The 18,418-nt window shown below is 45.3% G+C and overlaps 1 protein-coding gene across 1 annotated transcript; it reads right to left on the bottom strand.

Annotated features, from left to right (window-relative positions):
• Positions 1 to 4,049: 4,049 nt before the first annotated feature.
• On the bottom strand, positions 4,050 to 9,389 carry Wnt8a (Wnt family member 8A). The gene is made up of 6 exons (XM_038331451.1): positions 9,310 to 9,389; positions 9,197 to 9,230; positions 8,738 to 8,876; positions 6,960 to 7,085; positions 6,047 to 6,189; positions 4,050 to 4,604 (listed from the first exon to the last, which is right to left on the bottom strand). Exons 1-6 carry the CDS (start codon positions 9,387 to 9,389, stop codon positions 4,050 to 4,052), a joined length of 1,077 nt encoding a protein of 358 aa, XP_038187379.1.
• Between the last annotated feature and the right edge of the window lie 9,029 nt (positions 9,390 to 18,418).

The following is an 18,418-nucleotide window of genomic DNA, read 5'->3' as shown; positions in this document are numbered from 1 at the left end:
GTAAAGGGAAGAATTTGAATTTATGAGGTGACAGGTTTGACTTCAAATCCACCTCCCTGTTGTTATTCTTGGGTTGGGGTGCTGGCCCTCTTTGAGCCATAAGAGGGAAATGAAAGTAACTCTTAAAACTTTGGTGTGTTTTGGGTTATGGGAATTGAACCCAGGGCCGTGAGCATGCTAAGCATGTACTCCACCCTTGAGTTATACCCTGAGCCCCAGTCATTTTAACAATGTGATTAGATGTTCTGAAGACTGCAGGAGAGGGTGTCTGCTAAACACTTGCCACTTGTCCCTTCCTATTGTGGTTCCCGAACCCTGGATGATCACCTAACTGCTAGCTGAGGCTACATCTGTGGGAGCCCGTGACAGGCTCTGGAAAATGGCTTCAGGGTCTTCTTTAGGAGTCTCTAATTCTATCTACATCAGAGTTCAGATGGGAAGAAGGCGGAGGAGAAGGCAATGGAGAGCGAGCCTTATGGGGGCCCATGGCTAGCATAAGTGTATTTTCTAGTCTGGACAGAAAACACAGGAGTCCATTTCCCAGGTAAGGTGATGAGAGTCTGGACTTGGTGAAATTCTGGCTCAGGAACAAGTTTCCTTCATCCAATCAATCCCCTTCTCAGCAGGTTCTCAAGACCCGTCGCCCTGAACGGAGTCCACCTGCCTGCCTCCAATCCTGAACCTGTTGACCATGTGAGTTTTATCTTCCGCCACCTTAGTGATAGCCGGTTTGTCGAGGGTGAGCCTGCAGGGAAGGGGTTGGGGTTGTAACTGATGGATCTGAATGAAGCTGGAATGGGCCACACTGACAGGAAGGTGATGGATGTGGAGAAATCTAAATTCCTTTAGTTTCTGGCGCTAGGGTTCACACTGGTCAGTGGTGATTGATGGTTTTGGAGGCCAGATGGATTGGGGCGGGAGGGGCTCGGAAGAAAAGACCAGTGGACTACTGGGGAGGGGGGCTGGGTGCCACAGAATTATTTTTTCTTTGTGGTTTTATTTGAGGGTGTGAAAACTCTTCTATAACCCCACAGAGACCACAAGGCAGTGGCGATAGTTTTGTTTCTGAACACCGCCCCCCACCAACTCAAGATTATTTGGGTGTATTAATACAGCATGAGGGTCAGGAGGTTGGGGAGGGGATGTCAAGGTAACAGGTGTCTTGGACCTTGGGATGGAAATTCTGTTAGGGATGCGGGGAGAAAAATCGAGTTTATTCATTTCCCTAACGAAATCATAACCTCAAATCAGGCAACAGGGTGGGTACTTTGAGATCTGTGCTATTGCAGGTCGACACTCAGTACCATGTAATTTTTGTGCCTTGGTTTTTACTTCCCAGGAAAATTACCTTCCTTTGACTGCCTACTCAAAGCCTCTAGTCTCTCCTCTCTCCCCGTCACCGTCGCCACAGCCCCACATCGCCCACACTGCCGTTCTCTGTGATTACCGCTGTGTCTTTTTTACCCCTTGTTTTGAAGCGGGTTGTGGAGAAAAGCATGTCTATGGACTTGCTGTTGTGTCTGACCTTTGACACATGTCGGGGTTTCAAACTAGAAGTAATGGAGGTCAGGCTGGACCAGACTCTAAAGGAAACACTGTGCTTTCTCTTGCGATGCTGATTTCCTTAGGGAAATCTCAATCTCATCAACACAATTTTAAAATGAACGAATTATTTGAGCTGGAGACGGTGCTCAGCAGTTAAGAATCTGCACTCTTCTTGCAGAGGACCTGAATTTCGTTCCCAGCACCCATAGCGGGTGGCTTACAACCTCCTGTAACCCCCCCCCCCCCCCAGTTCCAAAGGAATTGGAAGTATCCTGGCCTCTGCGGGCACCTGCGTGCATGTGCACAAAGCAAAATATTTATTGTAGGCAAGAAAGAAACAGAAGTATCCTGTTCTTAAAACAAATGCCTGGGAGCGCCGCCTGCTCCTGGGGATCGCTTACTCACTTGTTAAACCTCCCTAAACCTCCCCCGCAGGGATCCGGACCAGTGTCCCTCTGGCTGTGAAATTCAATTAGGAAGTAACCTAGCGGCTTGGGGGAAGAGGCGGCAGCTCTTTAGGGAATACTACCCCTCCTCCAGAGGCGACCTTTGGAAGAAGTAAAAGTGTAATCAAGGGAAGCAGAATCCACAGCTTTCCTAGACTACCGCCCTGGGGCCCAGGTCTTGGTGTACAGACACCCGAGGCAGTTGAGACAGTAAACACACTAGGATATGGTCCAAGTTCAGAGGACTTCCTCACTCCCCAAAGTTGCCTAAATCATACTTAAATAACACCCAAATCTGGTGCACTGTTTTCCTCTTTCTTCCCTTTTTGGTTTGTATTTGTTTTTATTTATTTTGGTTTTTGAGACAGCCTGGCCTCGTACTCCTTTTATAGGTGAACTTCTGGTCCTCTCGCCTCCTAAGTGTTGGGATTACTGTAGGCACGAACTGCCACACCCAGTTTTGACTTTACTTCCTGTCAAATATTGAAATCACTTGAGTGTTCCATTTTCTTCATAGCCTGGTGATCCCCGGTTTTCTAAAGGGCTCAAGAAAAGGTCCCCGCTGAGGCCCGAGGATGACGCAACCGGCTGAGAGCTGGCCTCGGAGTGCAGGACGCCCTACATTTGGCCCCAACACCACATAAACCAGGTGTGGTGCGGATAACTCCAGTACTCAGAAAGTGGAGGTAGGAGGCCGAGAGTTCAAGGTCATTCTTGACTAGGAGTGAGTTTTAGGAGAGGCCAGTCTGGATTAGAGAGACCATGTCTAAAAATTGAAACAGAGAAGGTTCTGGGGCTGGGGAGATGGCTCATTGGTTAGAGCACCAACCACACCAGGCACACACCTTTAACCCCAGCACTCAGGAGGCAGAGGCAGGTGGATCTCTGTGAGTTCGAGGCCAGCCTGGTCTACAGAGTGAGTTCCAGGACAGCCAGAGCTACACACAGAGAAACCCTGTCTTCAAACAAAGCAACAAACAAAAAACAGCACCAACTGCTCTTGCAGAGAACCTGAGTTCACTTCCCAGCACCCACATGGTGGTTCCCAACCACCTGTAATTCCAGTCCTGCTGATGACTTCCACGGGCACGTGGCACACAGACATACATGCAGGTAAAACAGTTATACATTAAAAGAAACAAGTCTTTTTTAAAAAAACAAAAGTCCTGTCTCAATAAATCCTAGAAACATTTATTACAAATGAGATTGAGTTTCCAATTTGGGAAAATAACAGAGGCGAGATGTTCTATAGTTCTGGTGAAATACTCTTCTAGGATGTTGTCTGGTGAGTCCTGGTCACCTGTCCACTCATTGTCCTTTTGGCTCCGGTCACGCTGGGTCCTGGTTTCCCTAAGGCTTAGCTGGGGGAACTGTTTCTCAGTGTATAAGCAGATGGAAACCCCCAGCACACTAAGCTGCTCACAGTAGGAGAAGCTGGTCCCCGCCCACGCCCCCTCAGCAAGTGCTTTCAATGGGTCAGAAGTGAGGAAGGGTGCTCCTTCCCAGGTCTGAACAAAACTCTGATCCTTTTAAATTAAAATTTTACTTTATTATTTTATATGCATAGATATTTTGCCTGCATGGATGTCTGTGCACATTTGTGCCTGCTGACCAACGAGACCAGGGAAGTACATTGGAGCCCTTGGAACTGGAAGTGGGTGCCTGGATGTGAATCGAGTCCTCTGGAAGGTCAACCATCTCCTCAACCCTGGAACTGTTTTCCTTTTGCTTCTCTTCCCTCCAACTCCCAGCAGTGCAGATGGACGGAACAAATTCTTTGAGCGTCCTTTGGATATGCACCCCAAAGCAAACTCCTCTTTTAAGAAGCTGCATAAGTCCAGAAGTAACAGCGTGTGCCGGAAAGGCCGGGGCCACAAGTCGGAGAAGCAGGTTCAGATTTGAGCTCTGTGAAAAGGCTGTGTGATCTATGGCAGTTCTCATAAGACCAACCCTGTGGTGATGTCTCAGTTGCTTTCCAGTCAGTGTCCGCTAGGCCAGAAGCTGTGTCCCCCACCTCCACTGTCGTCCAGCTGAATGGCAAGTGAATTTGTGGTGGTGTTATCTAGCACCGCCCTTTCCCTTACCCCGGGACCGGCCACTGCCGGCGGGCCGTGTGCAGTAGTACCTGTTCACTATGCGCCTGCACTGGCCACACTTGACCGTGCAGCACCATTTAAAGTTGCAGTTACAGCTGCTCACGGCCTCTGTTTTCCTCTCTTCCACCTGCAGCCCGCACTCGGTGCACAAGCGCCCACAGCTGCGCTGCTCCCACCTGGACGCACCGCGGGCGTTCTGCAGGCATTCGCGTCCCTCTGTGCCATAGATGCCCAGGCTGGCATTGCGGGAGCAGTAGTCAGGAGAGTCCTCCAGGAAGACCAGCTCAGCCTCTGCGCTGGGAAGAAAGGTCTCTGTGGGAGCCCAGCGGCCCTCGGCTCGGTTGCCAGCCCTTAGCTGGCGCTTATCCAGCTCAATTTTCAGCGCGCGGTCATACTTGGCTTTTAGATAGTCTCCCATCTCTCTGAAGTCGGCCAGCTGCAGCCAGCACGTCTGGATGCTACAGCTTCCTGAGATGCCGTGACATTTGCAAGTTCTCTTCATGGAGGCCCTCACTGCCTTCAGAGAGAGGGGGGAGAGAGGGTGGGAAAAAGGGAAGGAGAGGGAGGGAGGAAGGGAGAGAAAAAGCCGGGAAAGGGAGAGAGAAAGGGAGGGAGGGGGAAGGAAAGGAGAAAAGAGAGTGAAGGAAGGAGGGGGGAAGAGAGAGAACACAAAGAATAACTCTTGGTAGAGAAGGTCAGCAGTTAGCAACCAAATGGAATATTCTAGAGAGGTGGTGTCTAGCTCTGGAAACCTGTGGGGGTTATTGGGGAGACTCCTAAGCCCTTTCTCTGGAGAACATTCAGGAGTTAAGGACCTGAATGCTTCCTCTGCTGGAGACCTGGTCAAATGCTGAGAAGGTTACTGCAGCCAGGAACCTAGGCTCCTGGTCCTGCCCCATTACTTCTTCAGTGCGTTCTTGGCCACCTGAGACAAATATTGGATAAGATAGGGGCAGATGATCTAGCTTAAGGGTAGAGGGCTGGCTTAGTATGTGTGGGGGCCACAGTTCAGTCTGTAGAACCTCAAAAAAATAGAAATTAAGAAAATAATAACAAAGAAATACTTTGTAAGTTATGAAGAAATTACAGCTTCAAACAGTGTCTGTTTGGAAGCCTGGAGCTAGACTATTTGTGGTGGCCTGTGGCCCTTCCCCAGGCCTCCCCCACACCCTCTTAGAGAGAAGGGGTCTCCAGGCAGGGGTTGTAGCTGCCTCCAAAGTGCCTCTCCCTGCCCTGGGTGACCAGGACAAGCAGGTGAAAGCTCACAGGAAAATTTTAATGTTTTTTGTTCTAAGTCCAACTTGCTTCCAGATTTGAGTTTATAATATGCTCCACCAGAGAAACCTTGTTGAAGGAAAAATTCTCCAATCCCAACCTCTCAAATCCCAGATAGGCGTTAGGACAGTAATAGACCTCTGTTGATGCCGGCGGCTCATGCCTGTAATCCCAGCACTTGGGAGGCTGAGATAGGAAGGTTGCCATGAGGTCAAGGACTATACAGTGAAGTACCAGGCAAGCCAGGGCTACCTAAAACAAAACCCGTTTTTGGAAAACACACACAAGTACACCAAAAAAGGTATTTAAATGTATTGCAGCCAGGCAGTGGTAGGGCATAACTTTAATCCCAGCACTCGGGAGGCAGAGGCAGGTGGATCTCTGTGAGTTCAGGACCAGCCTGGTCTACAAGAGCTAGTACCAGAACAGGCTCCAAAACTACAGAGAAACCCTGTCTCAAAAAACCAATAATAATAATAATAATAATAATAAAAATAAAATGTATTGCATGGCCATGAGGCCTGACTCTTATCGACTGTAGTGTCTTAGACAAGCCGCTGTCTGGGACTTAACTGGCTCTGTCATCCAGAAAACAGAGACAACTGCCTCAGTTCTTCCTCAATGGCACTGGGGTGAGACAGCTCTTGGTGACCCTGAGGGGCTGTTGTCCAAAGCTGTACCCACCAGCCTGCCGGCCCTGTTGTTGTGAAGGTTCATCAGAGCTCTGGCATCCTTCCCTTTCTCCAGACTGTCCACGAAGAGTCTGGAGATTTTTTCCCCAAATTCCACATTGTCGCTGCAGCCTCCCCAGATCCAGCCATGGCCACCTACACACAAGGAAAGAAAGGGTTCTCAATACAAAGCTCAGCTAGATCCCAGGGAAAGAGCGGCGTTCGTCCTCAAGAGCCCTAGGAGGATATGCTAAAGCTGTGTATATCTGAAGGTGAGACAGGGAAATGGAGGTATTTGGGAAGGATGGGTGGGGTCCGATTCCCAAAGCCCACTCTGGGCAGTAGTAAGTCCTCTGTGCCCACAGGAAACATGGATACATGTGATCCCAGAATTTACTCAAACATTCTAGACCTCTGCACTTATACAACTGTGTCTCAGAGTCCCCTCCACCCTCATTAGTGACAGGTCTGAGTCTTATAGGGGTTTGTAAATAGTTGGGGAGCATTGGTTGAAGAGAAGCTATTCTTGTACCAGGGCTGGTCTTCAACTTGCCCAGCCTTCTCAATCCCAGTCTCCTTGGTTTTGTTGTTTGGTTTTTCGAGACAGGGTTTCTCTGTAGCTTTGGAGCCTGTCCTGGAACTAGCTCTTAAAGACCAGGCTGGCCTCAAGCTCACAGAGATCCACCTGCCTCTGCTTCCTGAGTGCTGGGATTAAAGGCGTGTGCCACCACCGCCCTGTTTAGAGAAACTTTCTAATTCCTGGTCTCAGGGATGCAGCCCTGGGCAGCCCATGACTTCCCCTGAGTGAAGGGACTGCCAGAACCTAGGGATTCACGGTAGCCTAGTCCCCTAGACTTAGGAAAGTCGGTCTGCACTCAGTTCTGTAACTCCCCGCCTCTTCCCGCCTCCCTCAAAGGCCAACTTACCTGTTCTTCCGTTTTTGGACCCATCACAACCACAGTTTTCAAAGTCGCCCATGCTGCAGTTCTTGGTGATGGTGTACACGACTCCAGCAGAGCGGATGGCGTGAAGGAAGGACGACTCTCTCGTGGCTTTGGAGAGAAACGCAGATGAGGCCTTGGGAAGCTGGTTGGCTTTGTTGTCCCTGCCCACATCCGGCCTGCAGGGATGGACACCCCACCCTGCAGATGGGAAGCTGAAACTCAGGGCACTCTGAAACTAAGGCTACTGGCCAGCTGTGGTTTCAGATCAGGACTCGGCTCTCTCAAGTCTAGCCTAGACCTCTGGCCACTAGAATATAGGCAGCGAGACCCAGCCCAAGGCTGGTGTAGGCCGTCGAGAAAGACCTTTTATTTCTGAACACAGGGCAGGGAGGTGGGGTGTGTGTGTGTGTGTGTGTGTGTGTATTTATATAGTATGTGTACACACATAGGTACATATGGACGCATTGCCTCTGCATGTGTGTATGTATGCATGTACACATGTACATAAGTGTCTGTGTGTGTCGAGAGAGACAAGGCAAACATCAGGCATCTTCCTCTGTTGGACTGTCTTGCTTTCACAGGGTCTTTACTGAATCTGGAGCTGATTCTCTGAGACAGGAGGATTACAGGTGTGTGTCCTACACACAGACCAGGTCCTCATGCTTGTGCCACTAGCGCTTTATCCACTGAGCCATCCCCAGACCCCGGAGGTCTTACCTTACAAACACTTCCTAGTCTACCTGCATGATCCGCCTCCCCCAACTCTCCTCAGCAACTTTATCGTTTCTACAAAAGGGTTCCCATACAAATTCCTGCAACTAACTGAAAACATTTGTGCACGTGTGCACACACACACACACACACACCCATATACACAAATGCACACATATACCATGTAAACGACACACAACACACAGACACATGCACATAATACATACATGTCACAGACATAAACACACATATACATATAATCACACATACATATGCACACATATATATCACACACATGTACACATACCACATATATATACACATCATACACACACACCCTCCACATCCCTCTCTCACACACACACATACACACACCCCTTCACATCTCTCTCTCTCTCACACACACACATCTCACATACACACATACCATAGCTGCCCGCCTGAGGCAAACTCATTCAGATCTTGTGGGCTTCGATATCAGTAGGATGTTATGGTAATGGGGCAAAGCTTCCAGGGCTCCTTGGGTGCCTGTCTCCATTTCTTACTGCATTTCATGCAAATCAGAGCAAGATGAGTATGAACAGGCACACAAAGGCCGCTGTGCATTAAAACCTACAACAGCATTTGTAACAAGACCCTTCTGTTCACTGCATTTAACTCTCAGAACACTCAGAACACTCCGAGGGCCTGGAGATGGCTCAGCAGGTCAGGGCCCTAGATCCAAGCCTGATGACCTGAGTTCAATCCCAGACTCATGGTAGAAGTAGAGAACAAATTCCTGCACGTTTTACACACACACACACACACACACACACTGCAGCATGCCCCCTAGTAAATAAATAAATGGTACAAAACTCCTTTTGAGCAGGTCCGACGCCCCTACCCCCTCAACCTAGTATTGACAGAGGGAAAACACCTCACTCAGGGTCACGCAGCTAGGAAGCAGCGTCTCTGGAGCCCCGGTCACTTTCACGTTCCATCATGCATACACATGTCATACACCCACGAACTCCAAGCCCACCTTGCGGTGTGGCCCCGTGAAAACTTACCTCCCCTCAGCCTGTTGTGGGTGGAGAACTGGACAGCATGCTCAGGGCAGTTCCATCGCTCCCAGGCAAACTGGAACTTGCACTCTTCAATGCCAGTCTGAGCGCCCAACGCCACACTGGTGGCATAAGTCAGATAGGCCTGTGTCAGGGGAAAGGGCTGTGAGTTTCCCTAGGCACTGGGCGTGTAGGGTCAGGGAGAAGGCAGACTCAAATAAAATAATTTTCCAGTAAAAAACCACACTGGGGCCTGGGGACATTGCTCAGTGGCAGAGTGCATGCCTAGCATATACAAGGCCCTAGGCTCAACCCTGGGCACTACAAAACAACAACACAAAAACTAGATGATGCTAGGTTTCTCCGTAAGAGGGTCTGAAACTGCCCTTCCCCCTTCCCTTTCCCCAAAAGAGTCCAGCAGGGACCCCAGAGTAGAAAATCAGCAGGGAGTGAAAGACATCCTACCTTGGGACCTGTTACCAGGAAATTGCTCACTGACCTACCAAAGAGAAAAACCGAGGTGAACAGGGATGACAGGCCGCGCGTCCTTGGGGAATGAGGGCTGGGGAAGGACTCACCACGCAGAGGCACCGAAGGTGGGATAGCACATGCCCGCAGCCACCCACAGCATAAGCAAGTGCCCCATGGCCATGCCCATCCCAGGGGACCAGGGCCAGCTCAGGGCAGGGGCAGAGAACTGAGAAGGCAGAGCTGGTCTCCGTATTTATGTGAGAAAATTCTCAATGGCCAAGAGGGAAAAATCAACAGCCCATCTCATTTGTTCCTCATTGGCAGATCTGTGGGAGCCGCTGACCCAATGCGGAATCAGAGAGGAGGCTCTCGGCCCAAAGCCTTCAAGGAGGCCACGCCCTTCTCTCCCAGACCCTTGGGGCCGGTTGCCTGGGGCAGCGTAGGCCCCTCCCCTGACCTCAGCCACCCCTCCCTTGGGGCTGCGGGTCTTCATGTGTTAATGAGACTTCAGCCTTCACCCTGATTGCCTCCACAAGTTGTTGATAATCGTAGAGGAACTTTTTGGGACACCCCCCCCCCATAAGTGAGCACACACACTGTCTCTACCTCTTCCATTGGTGACTGCAAGGTGATGGAAGTATGGGGCTTGAAACAGAGGCAACAAAGATCAACTCCGCAACCGTGCCCTCAACTACTTTTTTTTTTCTTTTTCTTTTTTTTTTTATTAAAATATTTATTTATTATGTATACAATATTCTGTCTGTGTGTATGCCTGCACGCCAGAAGAGGGCACCAGACCCCATTACAGATGGTTGTGAGCCACCATGTGGTTGCTGGGAATTGAACTCAGGACCTTTGGAAGAGCAGGCAATGCTCTTAACCACTGAGCCATCTCTCCAGCCCCCCTCAACTACTTTTTATCAAAGTACGTTCTGGTGTATTTCCTTCCTTTCTGTTGTCTTCCCTTCTGTGTCTGAGGGTCAGATCTCCATCTTATCATTGCTTACATGTTGCACGAATAATAAAAACCCAGACACAGATATTGGGGTTCAACCTAAAGATCAGAGAAGCAAAGCAGTCAAGCCACTAGAGAGTTCTCAAATCTTCAGACTGAAAGAGGGTGAGTTCCTGTCTCCTCCTGCCTTAAATTCCTCACCACCACCCCTCTATGGCTAACTAGTGCGCCACCACTGCCTGGCTTGTATGGCTGACTAGTGTGGCTGTTTTGCATTCTGGTCTTCAGGCAAGCTTTATTTATTAAAATACAAATGAAGTATTACTACATTTTCCCTTTTTTGTTTAAAATAAAAAGAAGGCTATATAATTAATATAAGGAAAAACTATATACAATAAGTACAATAACTATATACAATATATACAGACAATAAATACATCAACAATGTCTAGTCTATTTGCATTTGACAAATTCAGAGAAAATCCTCCATATCTATCCTCCCTTGGTGAGTTCAAAGTCCTGTACCTAATTTACTTTCTATCATAACTTGGTTTCTGTGTCAAGTAAACAAGGAAAATGATAACTATCTAGTCTTCAACTCCCTCAGAGACCCAAGAAGGAAATAATATTAACTAAGTAAGCAGGAAGTACAAGCAAGAGGCTTTCAAAAAGTGTGAGAAATAACAAAAACAATCCAGGCTGCCTGGATGCCTGGACAGTCACCCAAATTTCTCTGCAACATTGGGGCATCCCTCCTTGGCCTACGGGCCTAGCATATCCGACAGACTTTTCTGTGAAGCAGGATATTCTGAAATGCTGTCCCTCCTTGTCTTGACAATGGCTGGCAGTCACTTTCTTTTGTGTCCTGTTTGTCCAATTAGGACAGCATACTGTCAGCAGTTGAGGCAAGGGCATTTTCTTTCCCAGTGTCTTACTTTTGCCACAAAGAAAGTAAACTCCATGTGGAGTTTCTTTGATGCCCATCATCTTCTCTGAAGTAGATTGGTGCTGCCAGGAACAGACATGTCTCATTGTCATAAAAAAGAGCCTATGTTATTAAAACATCTCTGAAGTGTTTGAAGATGACCTGTCTGTCTATCTAAATTATAACTTTGTTTGACTTTGAAAACATACCTAATCTAACTATAAGTTTGATTATAATAATTGATTAACTACTAACCTGCATTTCCTTATTATCCTAAACAGCTGGTAATAATAATTTTCAAGGACTAGAAATTTGCATTACATTGTTAAGTGAGTTGCATAGGTACAATACCTTGAACAAGAGTAGAAATGTATGTATAGTGTGCTCTAACACAATCTCAAATTTGTATCAATATACAAAACTCCAATCCAATGTAAAACATTTAAAACTAGTAGTTGCTTTTTAAAAGTAGATTCAATAATCTACCGCTTTATCCTATCATATCTATATCCCCCTTTTTCTTTTTAAAATAAGAACCTTGAGTCTAATTTTCTTTGTCTAGCTTTTTTCCTGACCATTACAAATAACAACTTACAATGATAAACATCTATAACCCAATGAAAGACCAAAAACCACCCACCCTACCTCTTGGGAAGAATGTGGGTGTTGCTTTCTTAAATTTACTTCCTGCTGTCTGGGGGCAAAGGCATCTTTAGGGGATCCTGAAAAGAAAAATTGGGTTAATTGTCAAGTCCTGTAAGAGGTAGCTGTATCATTTGTTGTCCAGTCTCTGTGTAATGGGAAAGTGGAGGGCTTGTCTCAAGTCCTGACTAGAGCAGTCTGTTAGGCTGGATCATCTCAACTAGTCACCTTGAAATTGTTCTGAGCAGTTTGTAGTCCAAAGCCCATCTTTAGGTGGTATTTTTCGGCTTAATGGTGTTATCATAGTCCTGGAGGAATCGTCAATGTGGGGCCCCATCCTCCTTATGGAGACTACAAACGTCACAGTTAGGCATGCTCATGGTTCACTGCAGAAAACTGATAGAGACTCAAACCTGACATCATGTATAGAAAGGTAGATGAAACCTTTTTCTAAAATTAGCACTCTATATGACCATTAATATCATGACAAAAAGTTTAGAATATATCTACATATGCATATATATACATATGTATTAATTTTATAAATCTTATACCGTAAGCAAAGCTGTTAAAGAGTCAATATAAAATCAAAGGATTATGAGATTCATGGCAATAAAGCAGTCCTTCAATTTTTGCTTTTCTTCTGTCCCATATCAGGTAGCTCTTCTAACATGAGACATAGATTTTGAATTTCACTTTAAAAAGCATGCTTGGGTTTAGAGAAGGAGAGAGTCACACTCCAATTCCAAAGCCAGCTTTAATCTTTAATTGGACTGGGACTACAAAAAGACTATTTGCATTATATGTCTTAAAAAATAGCAAAAACAAACATTTGGAAAGATTCATGAAATTTTATCCTGTTGGAAATATGATATACCAATAAGCCAACTTACTCTTTTTTTTTTTTTTTCTTTTTTTTGGTTTTTTAAGACAGGGTTTCTTCTGTAGCTTTTGGAGACTGTCCCGGAACTAGCTCTTGTAGCCCAGGTTGGCCTCGAACTCACAGAGATCCACCTGCCTCTGCCTCCCGAGTGCTGGGGTTAAAGGCGTGCGCCACCACCGCCCGGCTGCCAATTTACTCTTATTCTTGAGACATTTTTTTTCTGGATGATTTGTCCTTTTTCTTTGGATGTCTCATTTGTCTAGTGGTCTTCAGATTCCTTAGATGGATATCTTAATTGTTCTGAAAAGACAAAAACAAAACCCTTTCCCAACACTAACTTTGGGAAGATTCTCTTTTGGCAAGTTATATCTGATCAAATGAAAAGCTTTTTTAAAATATTTTTTATTTTGTAACTATTTTATTTATTTGTTTGTTTATTTATTTATTTTTGTTTTTCGAGACAGGGTTTCTCTGTGGCTTTGAAGCCTGTCCTGGAACTAGCTCTGTAGACCAGGGTGGTCTTGAACTCACAGAGATCCGCCTGCCTCTGCCTCCCGAGTGCTGGGATTAAAGGCGTGCGCCACCATCGCCCAGCATGAAAAGCTTTTGTTAGTTTTATAGGTTAGTCTAGATTAAAGGACCATGGTGCTTAATGAACCAGCATCTCTTCTGATTAAGAAGTGTCTCTTGTCCAAATCGAATCTTTCAATTTTGACGGTATCCATAGGTTTTCTTCTCCTGTGGAAACAAAAGCAAAACCCCTTCTCCAACATAACATGTGCTGTTTCCATTCTGAGGGCAGTACATCTTTAAAGTATATTGGCTGTTTTAACTCTGTAGTTTTTTTTTCTACTAGTCGGTGCCCCTCTGCAGTTATTGTTTCTTTCTCTTTAGCATTTAGAAAACTCAAAGTTAATAAAGCATTATGCAATCTATTTATCATTTTATATGCAAACAATTTATCATTCTGTTCTTTTATTTAACTTATCCTTTAGAGTTCAATTTGGTCTTTCTATAACTGCCTGTGCCTGCCCTTTAGGATTATTTGATATACTTGTAATATGCTTTATATTATAATAAGCAAAAACTATTTTATTTTCTTAGAGGCATATGCTGGAGCATTGTTTATCTATCTTTTTGTTTTTGGTTTTTGAAGATAGGGTTTCTCCGTGTCTTTGGAACCTATCCTGGAACTAGCTCTTGTAGACCAGACTGGCCTCGAATTCACAGAGATCCGCCTACCTCTGCCTCCTGAGTGCTGGGATTAAAGGCGTGCGCCACCACTACTGCCAAACTCACATTGTCTATCTTTATTTGTGCAGGTATACCCATGATGGCCATAACTTCTAGCAAATATGTGATTACTGGGGGGCTGGAGAGATGGCTCAGAGGTTAAGAGCGTTGCCTGCTCTTCCAAAGGTCCTGAGTTCAATTCCCAGCAACCACATGGTGGCTCACAACCATCTGTAATAGAATCTGGTGCCCTCTTCTGGCCCGCAGGCATACATACAGACATAATATTTTTTAAAATGTGATTACTGAATCAGCCTTTTCCAAACTCTAAGCAGTTGCCCGTTGAAAACTTGAATAGGTATCAATGGTGTGGTGTAAATATTTTAGTTTTTCAAATTCTACAAAATGGAACACATCCATCTGCCAGATTTCATTCCTTTGAGTACCCTTTGGGTTACTTCCTGCTGCAGGTAGTGGTGCTTGATTGTATAAAGAATAAGTAGGGCGGGCATCTGTGACTAGTAAGAACCTTCCTCCCAGCGGGGCTGTTCCAGTGACACCACCTCATGTGGCTGAAGTGCCGCCTTCACAGCCCCGTCCAGAATCTAAGTCTGAATCACAGAATCTACCACATAGGCCTCAGAGAGATCAGAGAGTTCGAGAGCAATGGATCAATATCCCTCCTCAGAGGGGACCCCGGCCAATCCGTGAGGCTGGTGAAGCAGGAGATGTGGAACCTCGAAGGATGGTGAGGCACCCTGACAGTCACCAGCTCTTCATCGGGAACCTGCCACATGAGGTTGACAAATCAGAAATGAAGGATTTTTTTTTTTTTTTCCAAAATTACTGGAACGTGGTGGAGCTGCACATTAACAGTGGCGGGAAGTCACCCAACTCCGTTTTTGTTGTGTTTGACGATTCTGAGCCTGTTCAGAAGGTCCTTAACAACAGGCCCATCATGTTGTCTGAATGTGGAGGAGGAAAAGACTTGAGCTGCCAGGGAAGGTGACCGCAGGGATAACTGTCTTCGGGGACCAGGAGGCCCCCCGTGGTGGGCCAAATGGCGGGATGAGAGGCTCTCCTCACGGAGGCGTGGTGCAGAAACCAGGCTTTGGTGTGGGCAGGGGGATTACAACTCCAAGGCCGTGAATTGCATGGCCTGTAGGCCCATATTTTTTTTTTTTTTTTTTTGGTTTTTCGAGACAGGGTTTCCCTGTAGTTTCTAGAGCCTGTCCTGGAACTAGCTCTTGTAGACCAGGCTGGCCTCGAACTCAGAGATCCGCCTGCCTCTGCCTCCCGAGTGCTGGGATTAAAGGCGTGCGCCACCACCGCCCGGCTAGGCCCATATTTTTGTATGGTGTGGCAGCCAGGCTCTGAAGCCTGAGACGGTCACGTAGACCTCATGGGCCCGTCAGAATGATTTGGCTTGAATCTTGGACTTAGCTATTGTGCTCCAGTGTCTGTGTATTTTTTTTCTTTAAATCATAGCCATATGGTAAATTTTCTATTTTGTTACGGTTTTCATTTACTGATGGACATGCAGTGGGTGTTTTTTGGAAAAGGTCAATTTTTATTAAAATATTTCTGGAAAAAAAAGAATAAGTAGGGCACTTCCTTGTAATTAATTCCCTTGGCTTGTTGCCACGTGATGGAAAGGTCTTTTATAAAAAAAAAAAACTTTGCTATCGACATGATTTTTTATGAAATCTGAGGCCTTCAACACATTTCCAATCAATAACTATAGATTTCTGCATTACTTTGTGCTAGAGGACCTGGAAGACCCACTTGGGGTCAGATGTGTGTTTTATATATGGGATGATTCCTATTTCTGATTGTATCTTGTAACTGAATAAATAATAAAGTCAATTCTGTATCATCTGGTATAAATTCTGCAGTTTTAATATGCAAAACAATTCTTTCTGTATATTGGTAATTGTTAACTATGTTGAGAGGTTCTTTAAAATCTCTTAGTACTATTAGGATAGCATATAATTCTGACTTTTGTACAGAATCATAAGGACTTTGATCTACTTCACTTAAATTTTCTCATTTGTAACCTGCCTTTCTTGATTTATTTGCATCAGTATAGAATTGGTGTGTCCTGCACAATGTGAGAAAGGATCTCTTTATAAGTTGAATTCTCTTGCTTTTGGGATAGCGGTTAATTTATCCCAAAAAATTACTAGAATTTTGGAGCTGGAGAGATGGCTCAGATGTTAGGAGCATTGACTTCTCCTCCAGAGGTTCTGGGTTCAATTTCTAGCAACCACATGGTAGCTCACAACCATCTGTACTGAGAGCTGGTGCCCTCTTCTGTCATGTTGGCACATGTGCAGGCAGAACACTGTAAACATAGTAAATAAATAAATATATATATATAATGTATACTATATGTACATATATATATACATACATACATATATATTGCTAGAAACTCTTTGCCAGGGTTTACTTTCTTCCCATAATTTGTCAATTTCATCTTTATTAAAAGGTACAATAGTTTCTGCTGAGTCTATTCCTGCTAATTGATGAAGTCCTATAGGGAAATGTTTGGTGGGTAATATGACCAGAATGTGGTTAAGGTTTGGACCCACATGCATCCACAGTGTAGGCAAATGCATTACAGCTTTGGAATTGCAGAGATATCCTGACTTATCAGGAAGTCAGGCTATACTTAGAGCCGCAATAGGACAGCTCAGCCCCGGAGGAAAGGTGTCCTGATTATCCGGAAGCCAGGCTACCTGAAGCTGGGGTGCAGTTGGGGATAGTCTCCCCACAGGATATAGGGATCCTGCTCTTCTTCTGGAGAGCCGCTACAGCTGAGTTTCTGCTCTGATCCCTTAAAGGAACGTCCTAGCAATGCTATAACAGAACTATCGGCTTTTCTCCCGCCCAAGATGTTTCTTCTTTTGCTAACACTCTGCTAAAGTGGAAGTCCCTACAGAAATGTATTAATTTCCTCTGGCTTCAGTGAAAAGTTGTTACCTTTTCTACTCTGCCTGACTCAGCCCCTCTGAGGGAGCATCTCAGCAAGGTTTTTCAGCCCAGTTCCCCAAGGATGATCCCAGCCAGGTTCTTCTATTCTGCACTGGCTAATGAAGGTTATCACACAAGACTTTTGAGAAAGAGATTTGGGAGGAAGGAGTCCAGAAGAGTGGCTGCCTCTGCCAGGGAGGGATAAAAGTGGTCCCTAACTGAACAGGCAGAGAGGGCTATATAGGGCTTCTTAGGGGCAGAGTTTTCCCAGGAAGAAGAGGGATTGGCTAGTTTTTCCCTGCTCAAGGATTGGTTAGTTTAGTTGATCAGGGACCAAGATGACTCTGCTTTCACGTCCAAACTGTGTTTCTTTCACTGGTCCTTTTTAGCCTTTTGACTCAAATCTTAGGACCAGGGCATATTCCTTTCACTGGCTCTGATTCTAGGGACAAAGTGTGTTTCTTTGGCACTGGTTTGAGAGTCAGGGCTGTTTCTTTGGTTCCGGGTTCAGGGATAAAGATGTTTCTTTCCCTGGCTCGGGTCTCAGATCCAGGGTGTGTTTCTCTCACTGGCTCTGGGTTCAGAATCAGGGTGCTCAGTGATTGGTTGTTTTTCTGCTCCACTTGTCCCTTTTACCCTACACACACGAATCCACATGTGCCTTCTGCAATTTCAATTAAAGCCAATTCTCTCTTGGCTTCAGCAGATAATTCCCTGGAAATATTTAAGTCCTTGTCACCATCGAAGGTTTTGTTTAAATTAATCAGGTCATCAGGATCTATCCCAATAGTATGCTGTAGCTGGGAAATGTCTCCTCGCAATCTTTAAAAGTCATTAAGAGTCTGCAAGCAATCTCTTCTAATTTGCATCTTTTGGGGGTCTAATTTTTTGTAAACCTATTTTATAACCTAAATAATTAATAGAATCTCTTCCTTGTATTTTTTCAGAAGCAATTTGTAATCCCCAACAAGACAAATTTTTCTTTATTTCTTCAAACATTTTTTTCTAAAATATCTATATTTGAATCAGATAGTAAAGTGTCATCCACGTAATGGTAAACTATAGACTGAAGAAATTGCTTATGTATTATTTCCTTTTTTAAAAAATATTTATTTATTTATTATGTATACAATATTCTGTCTGCATGTATGCCTGAAGGCCAGAAGAGGGCACCAGACCTCATTACAGATGGTTGTGAGCTACCATGTGGTTGCTGGGAATTGAACTCAGGACCTTTGGAAGAGCAGGCAATGCTCTTAACCGCTGAGCCATCTCTCCAGCCCTTATGTATTATTTCCAACGGCTGACTTACAAAACATTGGCACGGGGGGAATAATTTAACATTCCCTGTGGGAGAATCTTCCATAGATATCTCTTAGCAGGGTGAGAATTATTTTAAGTAGGAACTATGAAGGCAATTTTTTTCTCTGTCTTTTTCTTGTAAAGGTATAGTGAAGAAACAATCTTTTAAGCTAATAACCATAAGAAGCCATCCTTTATGCAATAGAGAAAGCAAAGGAATCCCAGACTGTAGAGGTCCCATTGGCTGAATCACCTTATTAACAGCTCTTAGATCTGTCACTATTCTCCATTTCCCAGATT

The sequence above is a fragment of the Arvicola amphibius genome, chromosome 5, assembly GCF_903992535.2.
Source record: "Arvicola amphibius chromosome 5, mArvAmp1.2, whole genome shotgun sequence".
NCBI lineage: Eukaryota > Metazoa > Chordata > Mammalia > Rodentia > Cricetidae > Arvicola > Arvicola amphibius.
Note: the sequence above shows the minus strand (reverse complement) of the source record. Positions and strands in the feature narration are given on the sequence as shown.